This window comes from Phyllobates terribilis, unplaced genomic scaffold (assembly GCF_046119375.1).
Source record: "Phyllobates terribilis strain yellow unplaced genomic scaffold, ASM4611937v1 Scaffold_11__3_contigs__length_659146591, whole genome shotgun sequence".
NCBI lineage: Eukaryota > Metazoa > Chordata > Amphibia > Anura > Dendrobatidae > Phyllobates > Phyllobates terribilis.
The window spans coordinates 176,216,947-176,238,152 of record NW_027362771.1 but is presented as its reverse complement, the minus strand read 5'-3'; the positions used below and the strand labels follow the sequence as shown (position 1 = coordinate 176,238,152).

Sequence of the window (21,206 nt, the reverse complement as noted above, 5' to 3'; positions counted from 1 at the left end):
CACATCACTAACTTCATTAAACTCTCCTAATACAAACTACCATTTCTCTGACCAAGACAAGATGGTAAAATCACAAAAATAAATGTTTCACATTCTGTTGTACTTGCTTATTTTCACTAAAAACACAGAAAAACCTGATGGCTATGTTCACACTAGGCGTTTTTCAGCGTTTGTTCACTACCCATTACTTTCAATGGGTGAAAAACACTGAAAAAACCCGAAAGAAGTGACATGCTGTATTTTGCAAAAAAACATGCAAAGCAAAAAATCCTGATTTTAAGAAAAAATAAATAAATAAGATGTGTGCATGAGATTTCTGGAATCTCATAGACTTTGCTGGTACTGCAAAACACAGCTTCAAATTTGCATAAAAAATGCATCAAAAAACGCTGAAAAAACCAAGATGTTTGAACATAGCCTTACACACAGCATAGTCCTATATGTAACAGGGAACCTGTCACTAGATTCATGATGTCCAAACTACTGGCATCATGAACAGAGATATGTTTTACTCTGAAGCGCCATGGCATAGTTTGTAAAGCCAGCCAGAAGATAGACTTGTCAATTAGCTAGTCTTTAACAGGTCCACGTTTCCTTTAATTTTATTTATATTCCCCCTCGTCCCCCTCTCCCTGAGATCAGCTTTTTTTTTTTTTTTAAATATGTATATAAAATTAGGCTTATCACAAACTAGGCAAAAATTATTTTATGGGATTTATTTTAATGATAATTAAAAGATGTAATTTTAACTGATATTGACCTAAATCAAACGTGTACCTTTCATACCCTGCTTCATCTTACAAATGAGGTACATCCATTTATACTGCGCTGTAAGTGGGTAACCTGTATTAACATAACATCTAAGTATTAACATGGAGTGACAGTAAAACGCCCTAAGGACTCTGAGGAAAAGAGACAGTCTTGGTGTCGTGTTAAAGAGTTCTTATAGTTATGATCTGTAAAATGACATTGCCAGCTTCCTGCCAATTATGGAGAAAATGGATTTCCGTTTTCTGATGTATGGTAATTTATTTTGAACAAAGCTGTATAGCAAATAGTTATTTCTCGATTTGGCAATTAAATAGAAAAGTGTTTCCATATAATTCTAGATTCACATTTTGATTTTTGGAGAATAAGTTTAATACACTGGTAAAGTGAAGGACGATTTATCAAATAGGTGCAGCAGGGATAGGAGGAACTGCACTTTAGGTTTTGCCAATTCGATGTTTTCAACGGGATACTTTATTTTCAAGTTTTTAAGGGATTTTCTCGTTTTGTTTAAAGGGGGCCTCCAACGGTTTTAACTTGACATCCATCTATGCATAGATCATCAGTGCTATGTCTAATGCTTGCTCCCCACCATTCAGCTTTTTGAAAGGGTAAGGCTATGTTCACACACGTTGGGTTTTGCAGCGTATTTTGCTGCAAATTTTCAGCTACGTCTAGCAGTACCAGCAAAGTCAATGAGTAAACCAGAATTCTCTGTTAACACATGTTGTTGTTTTTTTGCTGCGTATTTTGTGACTTGGTTGTGTTTTTAGAAAATAGAGCATGTCACTTCTTTCAGCTTTTCTGCAGCAGAAAACGCACCTGCGTTTTTGCTGCTTATTTGCAGCGTTTTTTCACCCATAGAAAGTAATGAGTGGTCAAACAAAAGCAGCAAAAACGCACCAAAACCTGCCTTTTTAACGCAGCTGTTTTCCTGCCAGAGAAAAGTTAGCAGCAGAAAAAAACATGTGTGTGAACATAGCCATAAAGCACTCAACTGTGCACTGCTGTCTTCAATATTTGCATTGATTTGCAGGCTTGCTTGTTTTTGCCTGCACTATGCTTTCTATTTAAGTGAATGGGAGGAACTGTGGGGCGATATCTTGCACCACATTGAGATGTTGAAGCGTACATGTCATTTCAGCCTTTGATAAGCCAGTTTTAATAGTGATACAATCTAAAGTAATAGACTGAAGCAACAGGTTTGGATAATTCCATGCCCTAATCACTGATATGCCCTCCTTTTTGAGCTTGCATACACTTTCTATGGAACTAAAATTGATTCCAGATGTGCTGCCTGATCTCTCCCCATGGGAGACCAGGTCTATTTCTGTTTTGAAACAGCCGTTTTACTAACCTTTCCTTTTTGGGAAAAATATTTGCTAACTTCCAGGACGACTGGATAAATAAGGTTTTATCTGTCTGTGCAAGCTATGGGTCTATTATCTTTCAAAGCCAGTAATAGAACATGGCAGCTAATTTTGTTCTGATTGGTGTTAAAATAAAATAAAATTCCTAGAAAAGCGGTACATGGGTTTACGGGCTCAGTAGTTTTGTGTTGTTCTTTCATTAATTTAAAGGTAGTAGATGTTGCAGTGTTAAACATACAGTAAAATATAAGCAGAAAATGTTACACATAGCCTTTTGAACATCAGTAACACAGCCTGTCAATCCACCGTCATGAGGGGCAGCGTAAGGCGGGGATGCACTCTTCATATATAGTCAATGCTGTCTATATACACTCCTCAACATTAGAAAAGAAAAAAGTTGTGTAATTATGAAAATCACAGGATCGATAATGATATGCAAATGATGAAAACGTGGAAAGAAAATTTTAGACTTATGCAGAATCAAGTATGATTGCCACCCACAGAAATACATGCACTTTCCCACATTGTCTGAGGAATGTTCTGCCACGCTGAATGCACTTGCCCACGTACATAATCAAGATCTTCTGGAAAGTTTGGAATTGCAGACTAATGACCTCAAAGATGTGCTCGATGAAAGACAAAGTATGGAGATGCTGCTGGCCATATTAGTATATTTAGGCCACGCAATCCCCTCATAGTAGAATAAGCAATATGTGTCGTCTCGTGTCTGCTCCAGGGACATGTTCATGTTCCTTCTTGAAAGGCCTTTTTATGGCGTTGCCCACATGGTCTCTAGACCAATCTCCAATTTTCATTGAATCCAAGACAAGAGTGTGTCTCAATGCTGAAAAGGATAGACCCACATTGCTTTTGTGCTCTGCTCTCAAAGGCTGTGGTATGAGGTCAGTGGAACACGTGTAGCTGGAAGTCTGGCTCGTAGCCCAGTGTCATGCAAACACCTGCTCATGGTTTGTAAAAACCCTATTTGATGCTTTTGGCTTGGAGTACAGAATGGATCAACAAGCGCCATTCTTCGAATCTGACCAGACCATGTGGGCAACGTCCTGAAGAGGCCTTCACAAGGGAACATTACACCAGTCCTACTCCCAGGATTCTGTTGTTGGAGGCATAATATACCTTAGCTGGACCCCTAGTTTTCATTCCAGGTAAACTAACAGCTGAGCGTTACATTGATTTGGTAATGGAACCAGTGGTATGGCCATTTCTCTTAAGTGTCTCAGAACACAGGGCACTGGGGAGGCTGTGAACGGGGGGAGACACTGCTCAAGGGAGAAACTCGGGGACAGAGCAGGGACCAGCCCATGAAACGAGCGTCACTGATGAAGCTTCGTTTCAGGGAGGGGTCAGAGGCTATTACAGTCACCACAGACTCTGCCCCCCTGATGATGCTTTGTTTCAGGGAGGGGTCAGAGGCCATTACAGTGACCACAGACTCTGCCCCCCTGATGATGCTTTGTTTCAGGGAGGGGTCAGAGGCTATTACAGTGACCACAGACTCTGCCCCCCTGATGATGCTTTGTTTCAGGGAGGGGTCAGAGGCTATTACAGTGACCACAGACTCTGCCCCCCTGATGATGCTTTGTTTCAGGGAGGGGTCAGAGGCTATTACAGTGACCACAGACTCTGCCCCCCTGATGATGCTTTGTTTCAGGGAGGGGTCAGAGGCTATTACAGTGACCACAGACTCTGCCCCCCTGATGATGCTTTGTTTCAGGGAGGGGTCAGAGGCTATTAGTCACCACAGACTCTGCCCCCCTGATGATGCTTTGTTTCAGGGAGGGGTCAGAGGCCATTACAGTGACCACAGACTCTGCCCCCCTGATTATGCTTTGTTTCAGGGAGGGGTCAGAGGCTATTACAGTGACCACAGACTCTGCCCCCCTGATGATGCTTTGTTTCAGGGAGGGGTCAGAGGCTATTACAGTGACCACAGACTCTGCCCCCCTGATGATGCTTTGTTTCAAGGAGGGGTCAGAGGCTATTACAGTGACCACAGACTCTGCCCCTCTGATGATGCTTTGCTTGCGTATCCCAGCATGCAATGGTAATACTCAAACGAATTGTCATCAGACAGGAAATAGGAAAGAAAAAATACAAAAGTAGTTAGGGAATGGTAGAGAATTTTTAAAGCAAGTATATTAGACAATAGCTTAGCATTATGGAACTAAATAGATAGGGAGTTAAGAGAAAAATGCTTTGCCTTCGGACCACCCGTTTAAAGAACTCTAAAAAGAAAGAACATATTCACTGCGATATAAAACAACTTGCCTACTTGCTGTGGATATGTTCGGGCTTTTGAGCTTCTTTTAGCTGCTTTTGTAATGCTGTGAAGTGTTTAAAAGAAGTGCCCTGACCTTAGGTGTTACAGCTGACTTCCGCTCACTTTTTTTTTACGTACAAGGTAAAAAACTGCCAACTGCAGAATACGGCAGGGAAGACGCAGAAAGAAAATGCTTCAGGTAAAACACTGCCGGTGTTTCCCTGAAGCGTCTTCTGCTTGAAAACTTTGACAGGTACGCTGGTATCTAAAAGACATCATATACGCAGTGGTAGCATCAATCAGTGCAAGGAATTGTCTACACTCTCTGTCCTATGGAGCACTGTTTTCTCTATGAAGCCTCAATTCAGCTGTGTATAGTGATAAATGAATTGTGATTGCTGACAAGAGATGAAGATGAATAATTGGTGTGGCCATCTGGGCCAAATCATCCAGGATGATTGTGATCCTGAATGAGTATGAAGGGTAATTCTCTTGTTCATTTATTGGTAAAATTGCATATTGTGTGTAAAAACAAGCAACTTTGCAGTTTACTTCTCAAGTATGGAGTGATTTTTATTGTATTTTTTTCACAAGGTCTGTTTCCTGATAATCTAATCTGCTAGACTGCAGCAGTAGCCTAACAGCACTGCTCTGAAGTTGGCTATAGTGACACTTACTTCCCGATCCGGGCATGTTCGGTACCACTGCTCTCCTGATGTTACGGTGTCAGGCAGGTTTGCCCCTGTAGTGTCGGTATAGCGCATTGTTCGGGTCAGACACACAATAATGTGATTGGTCTGAACTGTTAAGCAATAGCGCTCGCCCCAACCCCCCATGCAGAAAGCTGGGAGGCGAGGCAGTAATGTGCTCCTACTTTTGAAGTGGAGTCAACCCTTTTAATGACAGTTTGACCATGTTCTGCCATGTCATTGAAATGTGTTGTAATGCCTGGTCATTATTGCTAATGGCAACTGGCGACAGAAGTTGATGGATGGCTTTTGGCACTCCTTTGGGTGATGCATCAGATCATTTTACCCGTGTATAAAAATCTGCTCATAATAAAAAAGCTTTTTTTAATATAGGAAATTTGCCATGTCAAAAAATGGATATTGATCTGACCTTTTTTAGAGGATTTCCGGGCGTTTAAAAAAAAATTGTGGAAGAGTAGGTAATCTAATATAATGTTGCTTTCCAGTTGAATGCCTTACTCTTCAGTGCAACTCCGATAGTCTCCGCTGGTCTAATGATGATGCCCGTCAATCATTTATGTGACCACTGCATCCAATCACTGACTCCAGCATTCATGTTCTAAGGACACAATGGTCACAGGCAAGTTTGGTGACTGGATGCAGTGGTCACATGAATCACATCATCACTGCAGGATGGGAATGGGCCGCTGGAGCGCTGGTTCATCCATCTAGTAAGTGATGCTTATTTCTATTGACTGGGTTTAGGATGCTCAGCTCTTGATAAATTGACCTCTGGAGTATACGGATTTTGGTATTTGTGGTACTTTGATGACAAATAGATATGTCTGCATTACAATAAATATTTGCTGCCTGTAATGGCTTCCACTATATCAAATTCATTAAAATAGGCCTTCAGCACTGTGCCATAGAATAAACCAGAACCTGCATTTGCCTTGACCTGTCACAAAGAAAATATATTCCTTCTAGTCCAGGTTTCTTCCATTAGCGAAAATAATATTTCAACCTTTATGGCGATAAAGACCTTTTGTAGGATTGATGTTTGCTGTGTAACATTAACCTATGCATGCATGCAGTACGCAGAGTATAATGTATGTTGGAGTAGAGTGCTTCTTCTGTCTGAGCACGAGCTAACACCATGTCTTTCCTCTCTCCCTCGCTCTCTCCTCCTGATGTTGATGTATGTGTCACCGCCTCGTCTTGCTTACCCTCCATGCTGGAATTCTACTCTGGCTTCCTCGGTTACCCATGGCCACACAGCAGCATTGTGAGATCCGAGAGCCCCATGGACCAGCACGTAAGTAACAATACATTCATCTATTCCGTCATACACATCATTAGTTTTCAGTAGGACAGTTATATCCATCTGCAACCCGAGGTGTGCTGTTACTTAATTGTAATGCTCTAGCTTGTTGCTTTAGCCCCACAGCGTTAATTGACTTAAAACGGAAATGAATGAAAACACCAGAAGAAATGCTAAAGTTTTCTTTACTAAGAGAATATCTATAACCATCTCTGCCTTCCTAATCATGGCACTTATTTAGCACTGTTTACAGTCCATGTTGGTTCCTGTGTGGACTAGAACTGCTGGTCAACTGTTAACTTGTTTTCACCAGACAGCCCCTTTATCACTTATCCATAGACCCCATGGGGCTGTGCTTAGCTTTTCCTGGCAGCTCCATAGAGAATGAATAAAGTTGTGGCCAGGCTCGCTCCATTCTACAGGTATGTGCACACGTTAAGTATTTTCTGCATTTTTTTTTCTTCATTTTTTCATAAAACTGAAGCATTTCCTAGTACCAGCAAATTGAATAAAATAAATCTCATGCACATGTTGCTTATTTTTTCCTTGCAGATTTGAAGCCGTTTCATATCTACAACATGTCAATTCTTTCAGCGTTTTTCACCCATTCTAATGACTAAGAAAAAACGCATCAAAAATGTCCAGGTTTTTTATGCAGCGTGCCTCCTTGTAGAGACACGTTTTTTGATGCAGAAATGTCTGCTACAAATAGTTAACTTGTGCACGTTCCATAATGGGGAAAAAAGTGCTCTGTTGAGAATAAAAAAAAATTCCTCCTTCCCCGTCCCACTGATCAATAATTTTTCACCTTTCCTTTGGATAAGTGATGACTTGTTTTCAACGGACAAGCCAAAAGTGGCTCCAGCAAGGAGGTGCTTGTATATGTATGTATGCATATTGTATATATAATTTACAATTGCTTTTTATCTGCTACTGGCTGTGGCTCAAAAGATTGCCGCAAAAATTGCATAGGTTGAAACCATTATCTTGTAATACAATAAAAATAAAATTATACTTAAGGGAAATAAACTACAGCTTTCCTAAACTGGAGAACTAATCTTGACCCATCAGCCTAAAATCAGAAATTTTATATATTAAAATGATCATACTCCAAAAAAAAAAAGATAGGCCATTTTAATACTAATTTAGCATCCTTTTCCTAAAAAATATTAGTTGAATTTATTTTTTTTTCTTCTCACATTCTAACTCCATATACAGATGGGGCCATATATATTTGGACAGAGACAACATTTTTCTAATTTTGGTTCTAGACATTACTACAATGAATTTTAAACAAAACAATTCAGATGCAGTTGAAGTTCAGACTTTCAGCTTTCATTTGAGGGTATCCACATTAAAATTGGATGAAGGGTTTAGGAATTTCAGCTCCTTAACATGTGCCACCCTGTTTTTAAAGGGACCAAAAGTAATTGGACAGATAAAATAATTGTAAGTAAAATGTTCATTTCTAGTACTTGGTTGAAAGCCCTTTGTTGGCAATGACTGCCTGAAGTCTTGAACTCATGGACATCACCAGACGCTGGGTTTCCACCTTTTTGATGCTCTGCCAGGCCTTCACTGCGGTGGTTTTCAGTTGCTGTTTGTTTGTGGGCCTTTCTGTCTGAAATTTAGTCTTTAACAAGTGAAATGCATGCTCTATTGAGTTGACATCAGGTGACTGACTTGGCCATTCAAGAATATTCCACTTCTTTGCTTTAATAAACTCCTGGGTAGCTTTGGCTTTATGTTTTGGGTCATGGTCCATCTGTAGTATGAAACGACGACCAATCAGTTTGGCTGCATTTGGCTGGATCTGAGCACACAGTATGGCTCTGAATACATCAGAATTCATCCGGCTGCTTCTGTCCTGTGTCACATCATCAATAAACACTAGTGACCCAGTGCCACTAGCAGCCATGCATGCCCAAGCCATCACACTGCCTCCGCCGTGTTTTACAGATGAAGTGGTATGCTTTCGATCATGAGCTGTACCACGCCTTTGCCATACTTTTCTCTTTCCATCATTCTGGTAGAAGTTGATCTTGGTTTCATCTGTCCAAAGAATGTTCTTCCAGAACTGTGCTGGCTTTTTAGATGTTTTTTAGCAAAGTCCAGTCTAGCCTTTTTATTCTTGATGCTTATGAGTGGCTTGCACTGTGCAGTGAACCCTCTGTATTTACTTTCATGCAGTCTTCTCTTTATGGTAGATTTGGATATTGATACGCCTACCTCCTGGAGAGTGATGTTCACTTGGTTGGCTGTTGTGAAGGGGTTTCTCTTCACCATGGAGATTATTCTACGATCATCCACCACTGTTGTCTTCCGTGGGTGCCCAGGTCTTTTTGCATTGATGAGTTCACCAGTGCTTTCTTACTTTCTCAGGATGTACCAAACTGTAGATTTTGCCACTCCTAGTATTGTAGCAATTTCTCGGATGTTTTTTTTTCTGTTTTTGCAGCTTAAGGATGGCTTGTTTCAGCTGCATGGAGAGCTCCTTTGACTGCATGTTTACTTCACAGCAAAACCTTCCAAATGCAAGCACCATACCTCAAATCAACTCCAGGCCTTTTATCTGCTTAATTGAGAATGACATAACGAAGGGATTGCCCACACCTGTCCATGAAACAGCCTTGGAGTCAATTGTCCAGTTACTTTTGGTCCCTTTAAAAACAGGGTGGCACATGTTAAGGAGCTGAAACTCCTAAACCCTTCATCCAATTTTAATGTGGATACCCTCAAATGAAAGCTGAAAGTCTGAACTTCAACTGCATCTGAATTGTTTTGTTTAAAATTCATTGTGGTAATGTCTAGAACCAAAATTAGAAAAATGTTGTTTCTGTCCAAATATATATGGACCTAACTGTATGAAAAAAATAGAGGTTGTCCACTACAATGTGTAGTGACCAGATCAATTTAAACCTTGGAAATAAGGCTTTCTTCAAATATCTTGTGTTTCCAAATGTGCCTGTGAGCGGCGCTATAGCTGTACTCTCATCCCCATCACGTGACCCCCGGCTGCAGCCGCCTTTGATGTCCGGTGATGTCACGTCAACGTCCGGAATTGGAAGCTGACCCGGCATCACCTAAGCGAGACCCAGTCTCCCTGAGTGACTGGGCTGTGGTCGGAGTGTCTCTGCATGTCACAGCCCAGCATGTATGGGAATGGTATTAGTATTATTACAGTGATACCAAGCTTTTTTTTTTTCTTTTACTATTTTAGTGGTGAAAAAAAAATTCTGTGCTCCATTTTCCAAAACCTATAACTGTTTTGTATTTCTGTCGATTGAGCTGTGTGAGGGCTTCTATCTTGTGTGTCAATATTTATACCATTTATTGGTACATACTATGTTTGCATATATTTTTCTTGCATTTTTTGTGGGAGGCGCAGCCCCAAAAACTGGCAGTTTTGGTGTTTTTATTTTTTTTTCTTTACGATTTTATTGTATAGAATAAATATTTTAATAGATCAGACATTTATGGACGCTGTAATGCCAAATATTGTATTTTTTATGTTTGTTTTTCTTCTTTGTAACTGGGGAGAAGGTGGATGATTTTAAAAATTTTCTTCTTAATATTTTTAAAACTTTTATGTTACTTTATTCCGACCCCTTATTGGAATTGGATTTGAATCTGTGATTGTTTGATCACTAGTACTATGTAAAGCAATGCTATAGTATTGCCCTATATACCGTGCTTTGAAAAAGTATTCATAACCCATGAACTTTTCCAATTTTTCTCATGTTACACTCTCAAACGTAAATGTGTTTTAATGTGACGTGCATTTGCATTTAGTCCCCCTGAGTCAATTCTTTGTAGGCAGGGCTGTGGAGTTAGTAAGCCAAACCTCTGACTCCGACTTCGACTCCAACTCAAACTCCGACTCCCTCATACTTGGCTCATGTTTAAGTTTACTGCAGTAAAATGGTAACATCAGGCTTTTAATCTTTATTATGATACAATAATCAAGCTATTTAGATAGAACATAAAATATATTTATTGGAATACAACTTTACAACAAAAAAACTTTTGCATATTTACAGTTTATTATACACTATGCAGTAAGTGGAAAAAACAGTTTTCAACAAAAATGTACTGAATAACATTTGTGCAGTCTATGAATGTGTTCTGAGATTTAGTATCGCCTCCATCAGATCCTTCTTCATAGATGACTTCAAATCTGACCTAATTATTTTAAGGCTATAGATCAACCTCTCTACACTAACTTGGGTTGGTGGCAAAACAGTAACCACATGGGCAACATGTCTAGCAATTTCAGGATATAAAGGAATTGCCTCGTGCACAGTCAGTTTTGAACGATTGAACCCTTCTACTTCTTTAAGAACAAGTGAAAAATTTTGTAATTCCACAATTGCCCCTTTTCCAGCACGTCTCTTCAAGATGGAATCAATTTTAGGGGTTCTGGCAGCAATAGCCAATTTCCTCACTTTGCTAATCAGAGTTGCAGCATGTCCCTCTTGCAGACTATCTTATTGCCAGCTGCAGCGTGTGGACAACACAGTGCGTGTGATGAATAGGAAAGAGGTGTGAAGCAGCTTCATCAAGATCATCTAATTGTAAAAAATCATTTTGCTGTTCTTCTGTAGTAATATCTATTTGTTCCTCCGTTATGGGAACAGGACTGTGGCCTTTCATGTTCAACATACTGAATCTGAACTGTTCTTCTAGCTGCTGTTCACCTTCATTATTTTCATTCATCAGTTTAATTGTACTTATTATGTTTGAAGCATTATCAGTTATAATAGCAAGAACCTGTTCTTTTTTGTTCTTAATCCTGCTTTCCTGTTCACTCCAGTAGTTCTGAGATGAGTGCAGGCATTCCTTCCCTGTGTGTTTGTTTTTCCACTTATCTGTGGAGGAGGAGCTTCACTAGTTATCATGTACATAAACTGCAGCACGGATTCATCTCCACTAAAAGTCTAGACCCTTAGATCAGGAACAGGACATACATTTATAGGACATTTCATAACTTTCCCAAATTCTTATGAAAAAATATTCCCCACAAACTGCATTGAACTACTGTACCCAATTTATTATATATTTTAGGAGTCGGTCCATTTTAGATAGACTCCACCAAAATGGATTCCGACTCCACGACTCCGACTTCACAGCCCTGTTTGTAGGACCACCTTTAGCTGCAATTTTGGCACCCCTGAGGGTTCAGCCGCCACAGGGGTACTGCACCTCAGGACGAGGTGTGGTATCTCCTCTCCCAGGTAAGAATGGAGTACCTCACAGGACCCCAACCACACACTCAACACTACACCACTCCAGTTTTGTAGGGGGCCTAAAGCACCATAGTGCTGCCCCGGGCCTGAATGGAGGAGTTGTGGGGGGACCAAAGTTAGGGGGAACCACGTAGTGAATGAGGGTGGAGGAAGCACTTTACTTTAGCACTTAATAGAATCATATATAACTGGAGGCCATTTTAAGAACCGGGTCTTTGGTCGTGGGTCTTTGGGACGGCAGGTCAGCACAAGGCTGCAGTCGCCTCAGGGTCCACCGTTCCCGGTCTCAGGCCTCGAGACGGGGGATTGGGGCAGAGTTAAAACCGGCTCTGTCCCCGGTCAGAGTCCAACTAAGAAGGCCCAGGAGGGGAGCAGAGGAGATAGGCTCCACAGGCGAAAGGTTCTCAGGGGGTGCGGACTGAGCGGAGTCGCCACCTGCATACCTTATTCTGGCCCAGCCAGAGAGACCCTGCTGCAAGAGGGGGTACCGGTCCCCGATTATCTGACTTTGCACTTCACGTCTGTCGGAAAAGTCCAGAGGCTTATGTGGCTCCCAGGGGGATACGGACGGAGTGGAGTCGCCACTTGTATGCCCTAATCTGAGTTTATCCAGAGGGACCCGGCCTTATTCCACGTTCTCATCACAAGTCACCAACAAGGGCACCCAGTCGGTCCAGGAACTACACGTTACCCACAAGGGACATCGCAGTACCCGTACGGGACTCAGTGGGGGACACAAGGCGGGAGAAGTACAACAGGAGAGGAACACTTTAGAGCGGGGGTCCTGTCAAGCGCTCCTGAACTACCTGGAGTGTGCTGAACCCCACCCTGGCGGCCGCAGCTCGCCGTGTGACAGCAGAGAGAAGATCTGAGCTGAGAAAGCACCACCGTGAGTAAAGACTTGGATGACTTCAATTACTGCCTCTCTGTTCTTTCCTACGCGGCTCTGCACCCGCCAACGCTCTATTCTGCATTTCTCTCTACTCTGCCCTGAGGCCCCGCTCCACCTGTGGGAAGCAGCACCAACTAATCTGCCTAAACACCGGCCTCAGAGGACTGTCGCAGCACTGGTGATCCTCACCAGACACCACGGGTGGCGTCACGAACTTTCCCCTTTCCCATACACCTTTTTCCCCCTTCCCTTTGATTTTAAGAGTGACCCCAGGGTACGGCCCCGGGAGCCGGCCACCGCGACATCCCCCAAGATCAGGCAACAACAAGGCCCGGGCGCTGAGTCGTTTCCGCATCCCCTGGGCGCGTCACAATTACTGCTGCAAGTCTTTTGGGGTATGTCTTTACAGCTTTGCACATCTAGAGGCTTCATTTTTGCCCATTTTTCTTTGCTAACTAGCTGTAGCTCAGTGAGATTGGATGGAGAGCATCTGTGCACAGCAATTTCCAAGTCTTGCTCCAGATGCTCAATGGGATTTAGGTCTGGACTATAACTGGGCCATTCAAACACATGAATATGCTTTGATTTAAACCATTCCATTGTAGCTCTGTCAGTATGTTTAGGGTCAGTGTACTGCAGTGTCAAGTCTTTTACAGCCTCTTAACAGGTTTTCAGCCAGGATTGACCTGTATTTAGCTCCATCCATCTTCCTATCTTGTTTCACCTGCTTCCCTGTCCCTGCTGAAGAAAAGCATCCCTACAGCATGATGCTGCCACCACCATATTTGACGGTGGGGATGGCGTTTTCAGGGTGATATGCATCTTTAGTTTTCTGCCACACGTAGTGTTTTGCATTTAGCCTACAGAACAGCTTAAAGTTATACTGAGAATAAATTACACTTAGGTGGACTCCGTATATTAATCATGTGACTTCTGGACGGAATTGGTCACTCAGGATTTTATTTAGGGTTATCAGACTAAAGGGGGCTGAATACAAATGCACGTCACAATTTTCAGATTTATATTTTTAATATTATTAGAAAGCCCTGTATCCTTTCCTTTACACTTAACAAATGCTTGCTATTTTGTGTTGGTTTATCAGATAAAATCCCAATAAAATACATTTAAGATGGTGGTTGTAACATGAAAAATGTGGAAAAGTTCACAAGGTCTGAATACTTTTTCAAGGCGCTGTATGCATTGGGTATTCTATGACGCCCAGGACATCACAAGAAAAATAACATAACAGGCCCCTGGCTGTCATAGCAATCCATCGGCTCCCCACAATCATGTCGTGTAAGGGGTCAATGGGTGCACAAATGTTCAGACCAGATTGCAGAGCTTAAATGCTCATGTTACTCACTGAGAGCAGCATTTAAGAGGTTAACGGCAGTGTTTGACGGTAATGCTGATGCCCACTATTAAAAAGGCAGAAGCAGGTTGCGTAATATAGACTGCATCTACCCTGTGTTGAGCAGGCTCAGCTCCTGAGCCCTCTGGACACCCAGGCATTCTTCATGACGTACTAGTACATCATGGAGTGTTAAGGGGTTAAAATGTACAGAGGTGGGGTGTCTTATGGACTTGTCTGGTCACATGCTGCCCCATCATTAGCAATTTTATGACAGAAGTGCCAGGTAGTCTTGGAGGAAAGCTGTGCTAACAAAAAAGTGGCTAACCCCTTTAAAGTTTATTCTCCCTTTTGGAGTGCTTCCAGGATGAGCACAAGTATTACTGCTGTCTCATCTTTTTGTGTATGAGCTTTTATCTTCACGACCTTTGTGTTTTCTATGTGTCGTTGCTGTCATTACAGAGATGATTCCTGAAAATGACACAGAAATGTCTGAGCCATGCCATGCATAAAATATATATTGCACTGCATGAAGAATGCATTCAATATGTATATATTGTACATGAAACCACTTAACAGCTTCTTGCTGCCAACATTTTCTGACACTTTAATTGATCAAAAAATGACTCCCAGGCGTTCAGGAATATTCTGTATAATTTCTTGAGCTCTAACCCCACTCCCCTGGGGTGTCGCTGGTGTCACAATCAGTCCGTGGCTTTTCTGCATTTGCATACTGCCAATTTGCATATCTGACAATATGTGACTCGGGCACTAGACCAGAAAAAATCCCAAACTCTTGGATGCTTGTAGCAGCGGCTCTTATGTGACATCATCCCAGATAGTTTTACACTTGATGTCTTAATAAAAAACGCTGCAATATGGATGTTTTTCGCAGTGTGAGAGGAGGGGTGGAGTAACACGAGAAGATCTTGTTCGGGTCAGACAGGACCAGGAAGAGCAGTGAGATGCAGTTTTGTCGTACAGTGTTGTTTTCATAAACCTTTTCAGTCACAAGGTTGTCATTACACAAGCCTGGCTGCTGGAGAACGTCCTTCCTCTAGGAAGTGGTACTTGTGTATGACATATTCCATTGCTCTACAGTTTGACATGTTTTTTCCCCCTTCCACCAGAATAGTTGCTGTTTTTTTATCAATGGAGGAATAAATATTTTAGGGCTTGTATGAGACTAGAAAATCATGGCTGCTTTTTCCTCACAAAGATCCCCGCACGCTGTCTGTGGGTTATGTCCTGGCACTGCAGTATTCTTCTCAATGGAGCTAAGCCGCAATACTGCACCCCGCCCATGATCAGTTGCTTACAACTGTCATTTTGGTAAAATTCATCTTGGACTTATAACCTTAAGATTGTTGATATATTTTTTTTTTTTTATAACTAATTTTTTCTTTAATTTTTCACATATTTTAGCAAACCTAGAACACAGAAAAGTCCTTCACATTTTCATATCAGAGAAAACACTTAGGCCTCTAACAGGCTGGCCCATTAGAGATCACTTTAAAGCTTTCAAATTCAAATATCTGATATGACATCCATTTTACATAACAGTCCATGAAACACAAAGAAAAAAAAAAGACAACACAGAGAGAAGGAAGGGAAAGGAAGAATGATATAGACAAAAGATCAAGAAGCAGTTGGTCATTCACTACGCTGCGCCCAATAGTAGTCCCATGGGGCCCATACTGTCTCGAACAGGTCCATCTTTGCATTAAGACTTGCGGTCAAGGACTCCATCCGCCTCACCTCACAGACCCTAGCGTAGTACTCTTGTCTAGAGGGTGGTGAGTCCCTTTTCCAGCAAAGAGCAATCATGCATCTCGCTGCTGTCAACAAGTGGAGGAGCAATTTGGAAGAATGTTTACCCATTCCCCTAGGGGTCACATTGAGAAGGAAAACAGAAGCCTCCAGAGAAATCTCTGTAAATAGCACCTCCTGAACCAGTTTTCTCATTGTTTCCCAAAAGGGAACTATTTTGCTGCAGGACCAGAAAACATGTGTCAGAGTGCCGACAGATGATCCACATCTCCAGCATATACTCTGGACCTGCGGGTTCATTTTATTCAGGACATCCGGCGTGTGGTACCAATGCATTAAAATTTTATATTGGTTCTCTTTGTATAGGGTACAGATTGATGTCTTAGCTGCTTTAGACCATATTGTCTGCCATGTCTGAGGGGAAAGCCTCCTTCCCAAGAATCCCTCCCACTTAGACATATAAGGGTGCTGGAAGATGGGTCCACCCACCGGTGAATTGATTATTTTATATATATATATCCGAGATCAACCCCTTGGTAGAGGGACCTCTCCTGCACAGCCTCTCAAACTCCGTGGGGATGGACACTTTATATGAGCCAAACAGGGATCTTGCAAAATACTGAATCTGTATGTACTGATAGAATTCCCGGTTAGTGATGTTAAAACTTTCTTTTAAATAATCAAACTTATGTTTTACTAAGGTGTTTCTGTCCACTATATCCGCAAATCTAAACAATCCCGCGTTGATCCAGGGATGAGCCATCGATGAGTCTTGGCTCTGAGGGAGCAAAGGCTGAAAGAGAAACAATATAATCGGGGAGTGTTTAGAAGAAAGAGGAAATCTCCTCCTACAGGTGCCCCATATGTCTCTAGTGAATTGCATAGAGCCCAGTAAAGTGGTTTGGAGTTTAACAGATTTCTCAGACCACAGTAGTGAATTCGGATGAACTGGGGCTATCCATCATTTTTCAATTTCTGTCCACTTATTATATGCCCAAAGGAATGACCACCAGGGAATCCTTCTCAAGTGAGCCGCCCAATAGTATTTAACCACATCCGGGACCGATAATCCCCCCTGCTCCCTCCCCGAGATCAGTACCTGCTTGGAGATTCTATGCCTCCCATTATTCCATATAAACTTCATTATACAGGATTGGAGAGTCCTCAACTCCCCCATAGGAACCCCAACTGGCAGAGTTTCAAAATAGTAGTTGAGTTTAGGAATAAGGGACATTTTCACCGCCGATATATGCCCCAAAAATGAGATATGAAGATTGGCCCACTTGACCATAATTCTTCAATTCTTTAAAAAGGGGCGGAAAATTATGAGCAAGCAGGGTCCCATAGTCTGACGTTATGTTAATCCCCAGATATTTGATACTCTCTGACTTCCACCGGAATTTGTAATTCAGTTTAAGATGATCTAATTCTTCATGGGGAAGGTTTAGTGGAAGTGCCTCTGTTTTTTTTTAGAATTAATCTTATATCCTGAGATCATGCCATATTCCGGAAGTGTCACTTTAAGATTAGGGAGGGTGATATGCAGATTCGTGAGGGTCAGTAGCACATCGTCTGCAAATAGGGAAATTTTAAATACTTTACCCCTTACCTCCACCCCCGGTATCTCAGGATTAACTCTTATTGCTGCCGCTAGAGGCTCGATACACATGGCAAACAAGAGTGGGGATAAAGGACAGCCTTGCCTTGTACCATTTGCTATAGAGAAACTGGGTGATACACAATGGGGAAGTTTAATGGACGCCGTGGGAGAAGAATAAAGGGCCTTTAGTGCTGTTAGAAAAGCACCTGATATCCCAAAAGTCTTCACTGTCTCAAACATAAAGGGCCAATTAAGGCGATCAAAAGCCTTTTCCACATCAAGACTGAGGAGAAGCGCCCGAGACTTATTCCTATTGACCACATCCACCAGGTCCACAGCCTTCCTTGTGTTGTCTCCTCCCTGCCTGAAGGGCACAAACCCCACCTGATCCTTATGAATCATGTGCGGAAGCCAGACATTCAATCTATTTGCAAGGAGACGGGTAAATATTTTTAAATCCGAGTTCAAGAGGTCTATGGGCCTATAGTTGATGCAGTCAAGAGGATCTCTACCAGCCTTGTGAATTTACACCAAATATGAATGAGACAGCGAGCTAGGAATCGGGGTTCCCGTCAGGAAGGAGTTAAAAAGGTCAACCATATAGGGGAGTAGTATATCCGCAAAAGTTTTATAATATAGATAGGTCAAACCGTCCGGGCCTGGTGACTTACCCAGGGGCAAATCTTTCAAAATGTCAGTTAATTCCTCAAGAGTGATCTGTTTGTTAAGGGACTCTTGTGCCTCCGTTGAAAGAACTGGCAGACTAATCCTCCGAAAAAAGCTGTCTATCTCTGATCGCTTATATTCTGGATTGCCTGCCAGTGGGTCCTGAAAATTATAGAATTTCTTATAAAATTTATAAAAGATATTTGACAATTCCCCCGGGTCATAGTGGGTAGTTCCCTCATCGTCTCTAAGAGCCTGAGGAGCCGCAGCCACAGAGCGATCCTGCAATTGCCTAGCCAACAGGGTATGGGCCTTGTTCCCTTTTTCATAATATCTCTGTTTTGAAAATACAAGCATCTTCTCCACTTTACGGATGGAGAGATCCTTCAATTTGTCCCTAGTGGCCAACAGCTTCCTCAGAGTCCCAGTCGACGGAGAAGAGGCAAATCTATGTTCCAGAAGGCGAATCTGAGAATTAAGATTCGAGAAAAGTTGCCTTGAATTTTTTTTAAGCCTCGCTCCCTCTGCAATACAACACCCTCTTATTACCGCCTTATGCGCTTCCCACAAAATAGGAAGGGAGGGCACAGATCCCAAATTTAGTTCAAAATACTGGGTTAAATGATTTGATAAAGATTTTTGAATACAGGGATCCTTTACCAGAAATTCATTCAGTCGCCAGTGACAGGCTCTGGAGGAACTGAGACCCAACTTTAAATTTAATATTACCGGCGCATGATCCGACCATGTTATGGACCCCACCTCCACATTCTCTAGCATTCTAAGTGTGACAATATTAGCAAAAAAGTAATCGGTTCTGGTATGAGTCTGATGCGGATTTGAATAAAAAGTGTAAGCTTTTTCTTTGGGATGATCTATTCTCCACATATCAAAAAGGGAATTTGCCCGGATCAATTTTCTAAATTCCAATGATAATCGGAACGAACCAGCAGATGGCGGGTTCCCCCTCAAAGCAAGCCTATCATTTATTTCTGAGAACGGGATATTAAAGTACCCCCCCCCCACCAACAATGCCCCAGGCTGCAGCCGTCGAAGGCTAGTTAGAACCTTGTGAATAAAGGGTATTTGGCCCGAATTTGGGGCGTAAATGTTGCACAATATTATTGCTTTGCCCTGAAAAAGCCCTCCAGTATCAAGAATCTACCTGCCGGGTCCTCATGAGATGTAGAGATTTGAATTGGACATAAAGATGATATAAGTATGGCCACTCCACCCTTTTTATTATTATTATAGGCAGAGTAGGCAGAAGGGTAATGATGGGCCGCAAATCTAAACGTCCCACTCCGGTCATAATGGGTCTCCTGTAAAAAGGCAATGTCCGCTCTCTGAGCCTTCAACTCCTGCAGTGTGAGCCTTATTTTTCTAGGGGAATTAAGCCCCTTTACATTCAAAGTGATCAACTTAACCATTGCCAGTGAGAAAAGGTGAACTACTGCTTATAATCATACTCGCTGACAATCGTTGCAGCCTCCCTGCCATAATGACCTGCCATGGAGCTTCATGAATGACCCCTGCTCTCTTGATAAGGAAAAGAAAAGGTAAAAAGGAGGGAGGGGAAAGACAGTGGGATGTGGGGGAGACACAGACTGAGGCAAACCAACATTAAGAGAAAACATGTACAAATATCAAAACAGATCAGAACAATTTTCCCAAGAGTAACTCTTGGAGAAGGGTTGTTACCGTGGGACAAGGTGAGCCCACTAAGTTTCAAAAACGTACTATGCAGTTAAGGGAAATCACAATGTCCTTGCTATCCAACAACCCTTTGGAAAAATATATTGGAGGGAGTCCAGAAAAAGGGAAAAAAAAAAAAACCTTCCTGTGAGAAGAGAAACAATAACCAAAATCCTTGTCCCAAAACCCAAGGAACCCCACTGAGCATTTCTAAACAGGTTGTCAAAGTGACACTTGAAAATATTCATTCATTTAAGGCATAGAAAAATATCAAACATAAGTATTTCAGAACTTGACGTCGAGTACCGGCTTGTAAGTGAAAAAGAGCGATAAAGACAAAAGGTAAACCCTCAAGCGAAGCCGCTTATGCTCCGGGTTTTACAGTCAACCATAGTTATTCTTATGCACTCCAGAGGGCGGGCCCTGCTCTCCAGGCCTGCGAGGTGTCGTTCCCTCTTTGCCCCGCCTCCCCACCTTTTGCCATACGGGAGGTGGAGCCTCCGGGGAGAGAAGATAGTCCCATTCCGGAATGTTCGGTGCTCTTAGTTGGAGGTCCCCACAAAACTTGGCCAAATCCCCCATAGAGCGGAGCACTGCCGACACCCCATCCCTGCGAGCCATTAAAGCAAAGGGGAAGCCCCACCTATAGGGAATCTTCTTATCCAGGAGCATGCTGAGCAGAGGTTTAAGATGCTTTCTCTTCTGCAGGGTAATTCTAGACAGGTCCGGGAAGAGCTGGATGTCCGTCCCCCTATACTTTATGGCTTTCTGGGCCCGTGCCTTGGCCATTATCTTTTCTTTCAGCTCAAAGTCATGCAAGCAGCATATTACATCCCTCGGAAATGCTGTAGTACCTTTTGGCTTCAAGGCTCTTTGAGCTCTATCAAATTTGATCGAGGCAGGCTGACTATCACCCAGGATAGAGTTAAAGATCTCCTGAAGTATAGCTCTTGAGATCCTCCACCCCCTCCGACTCCGGGAGACCCCTCACCCGTATATTGCTCCTTCTTCCCCTATTATCAAGATCTTCAATGTGGGCATGCATATCCTGCATCACTGATTTTTGCTGGGTGGTCACTTGTAGTTTTATTACATGAGCTCTAGTAGTATTATGATCATCCTCCAGTATTTCTATACGATTTGCCAAGTGCCTCAGGTCTTGTCTCACACAAGCAATCTCTGACCTGAAGGTATCCTTGACTTCCTTTATAAGGTTTTTGAAGTCTGTCTTGGAGGGTAAATGCTCTAGGTAACTCTGCCATGGAGGGGCACAGGGCTGCAGGCTCCCAACCCCCCATTCATCCTCAGTACAGCCAGGGGAAGAGGACAAGTCTCCACCCCCTTTACCATGGACAGTGAAAATATTCCCCTCTCCCTCAGTCTCCCCGGCTGCCTCTCCGTCTTCTGATGCTGTTATCTGTGCAATTGTCTGTGGGGAGGAGGGGGAAGGGGGCTCTGATGTGCACCTTGTGTGAGCTGTAACAGTCTTATTTGCAGAGGAGACGACTCACAGCTCTGCCTTGGCTTTTTGCTGTTAGGTGCCCCTGCAAATCCACA

The 21,206-nt window shown here is 42.5% G+C and overlaps 1 protein-coding gene across 4 annotated transcripts in view; it reads left to right on the top strand.

Moving 5' to 3' along the window:
• The window catches only part of OSBPL8 (oxysterol binding protein like 8), a 287,476-nt gene that overhangs the window by 109,176 nt on the left and 157,094 nt on the right, over nt 1–21,206 (top strand). For 3 of the 4 annotated variants that reach the window (XM_073651823.1, XM_073651820.1, XM_073651821.1), the window contains one exon: nt 6,387–6,423. In XM_073651823.1, the coding sequence (XP_073507924.1) occupies nt 6,387–6,423 (37 nt within the window). The remainder of the gene's footprint in view (nt 1–6,386; nt 6,424–21,206) is intronic. The other variant, XM_073651822.1, reaches the window with a different exon arrangement.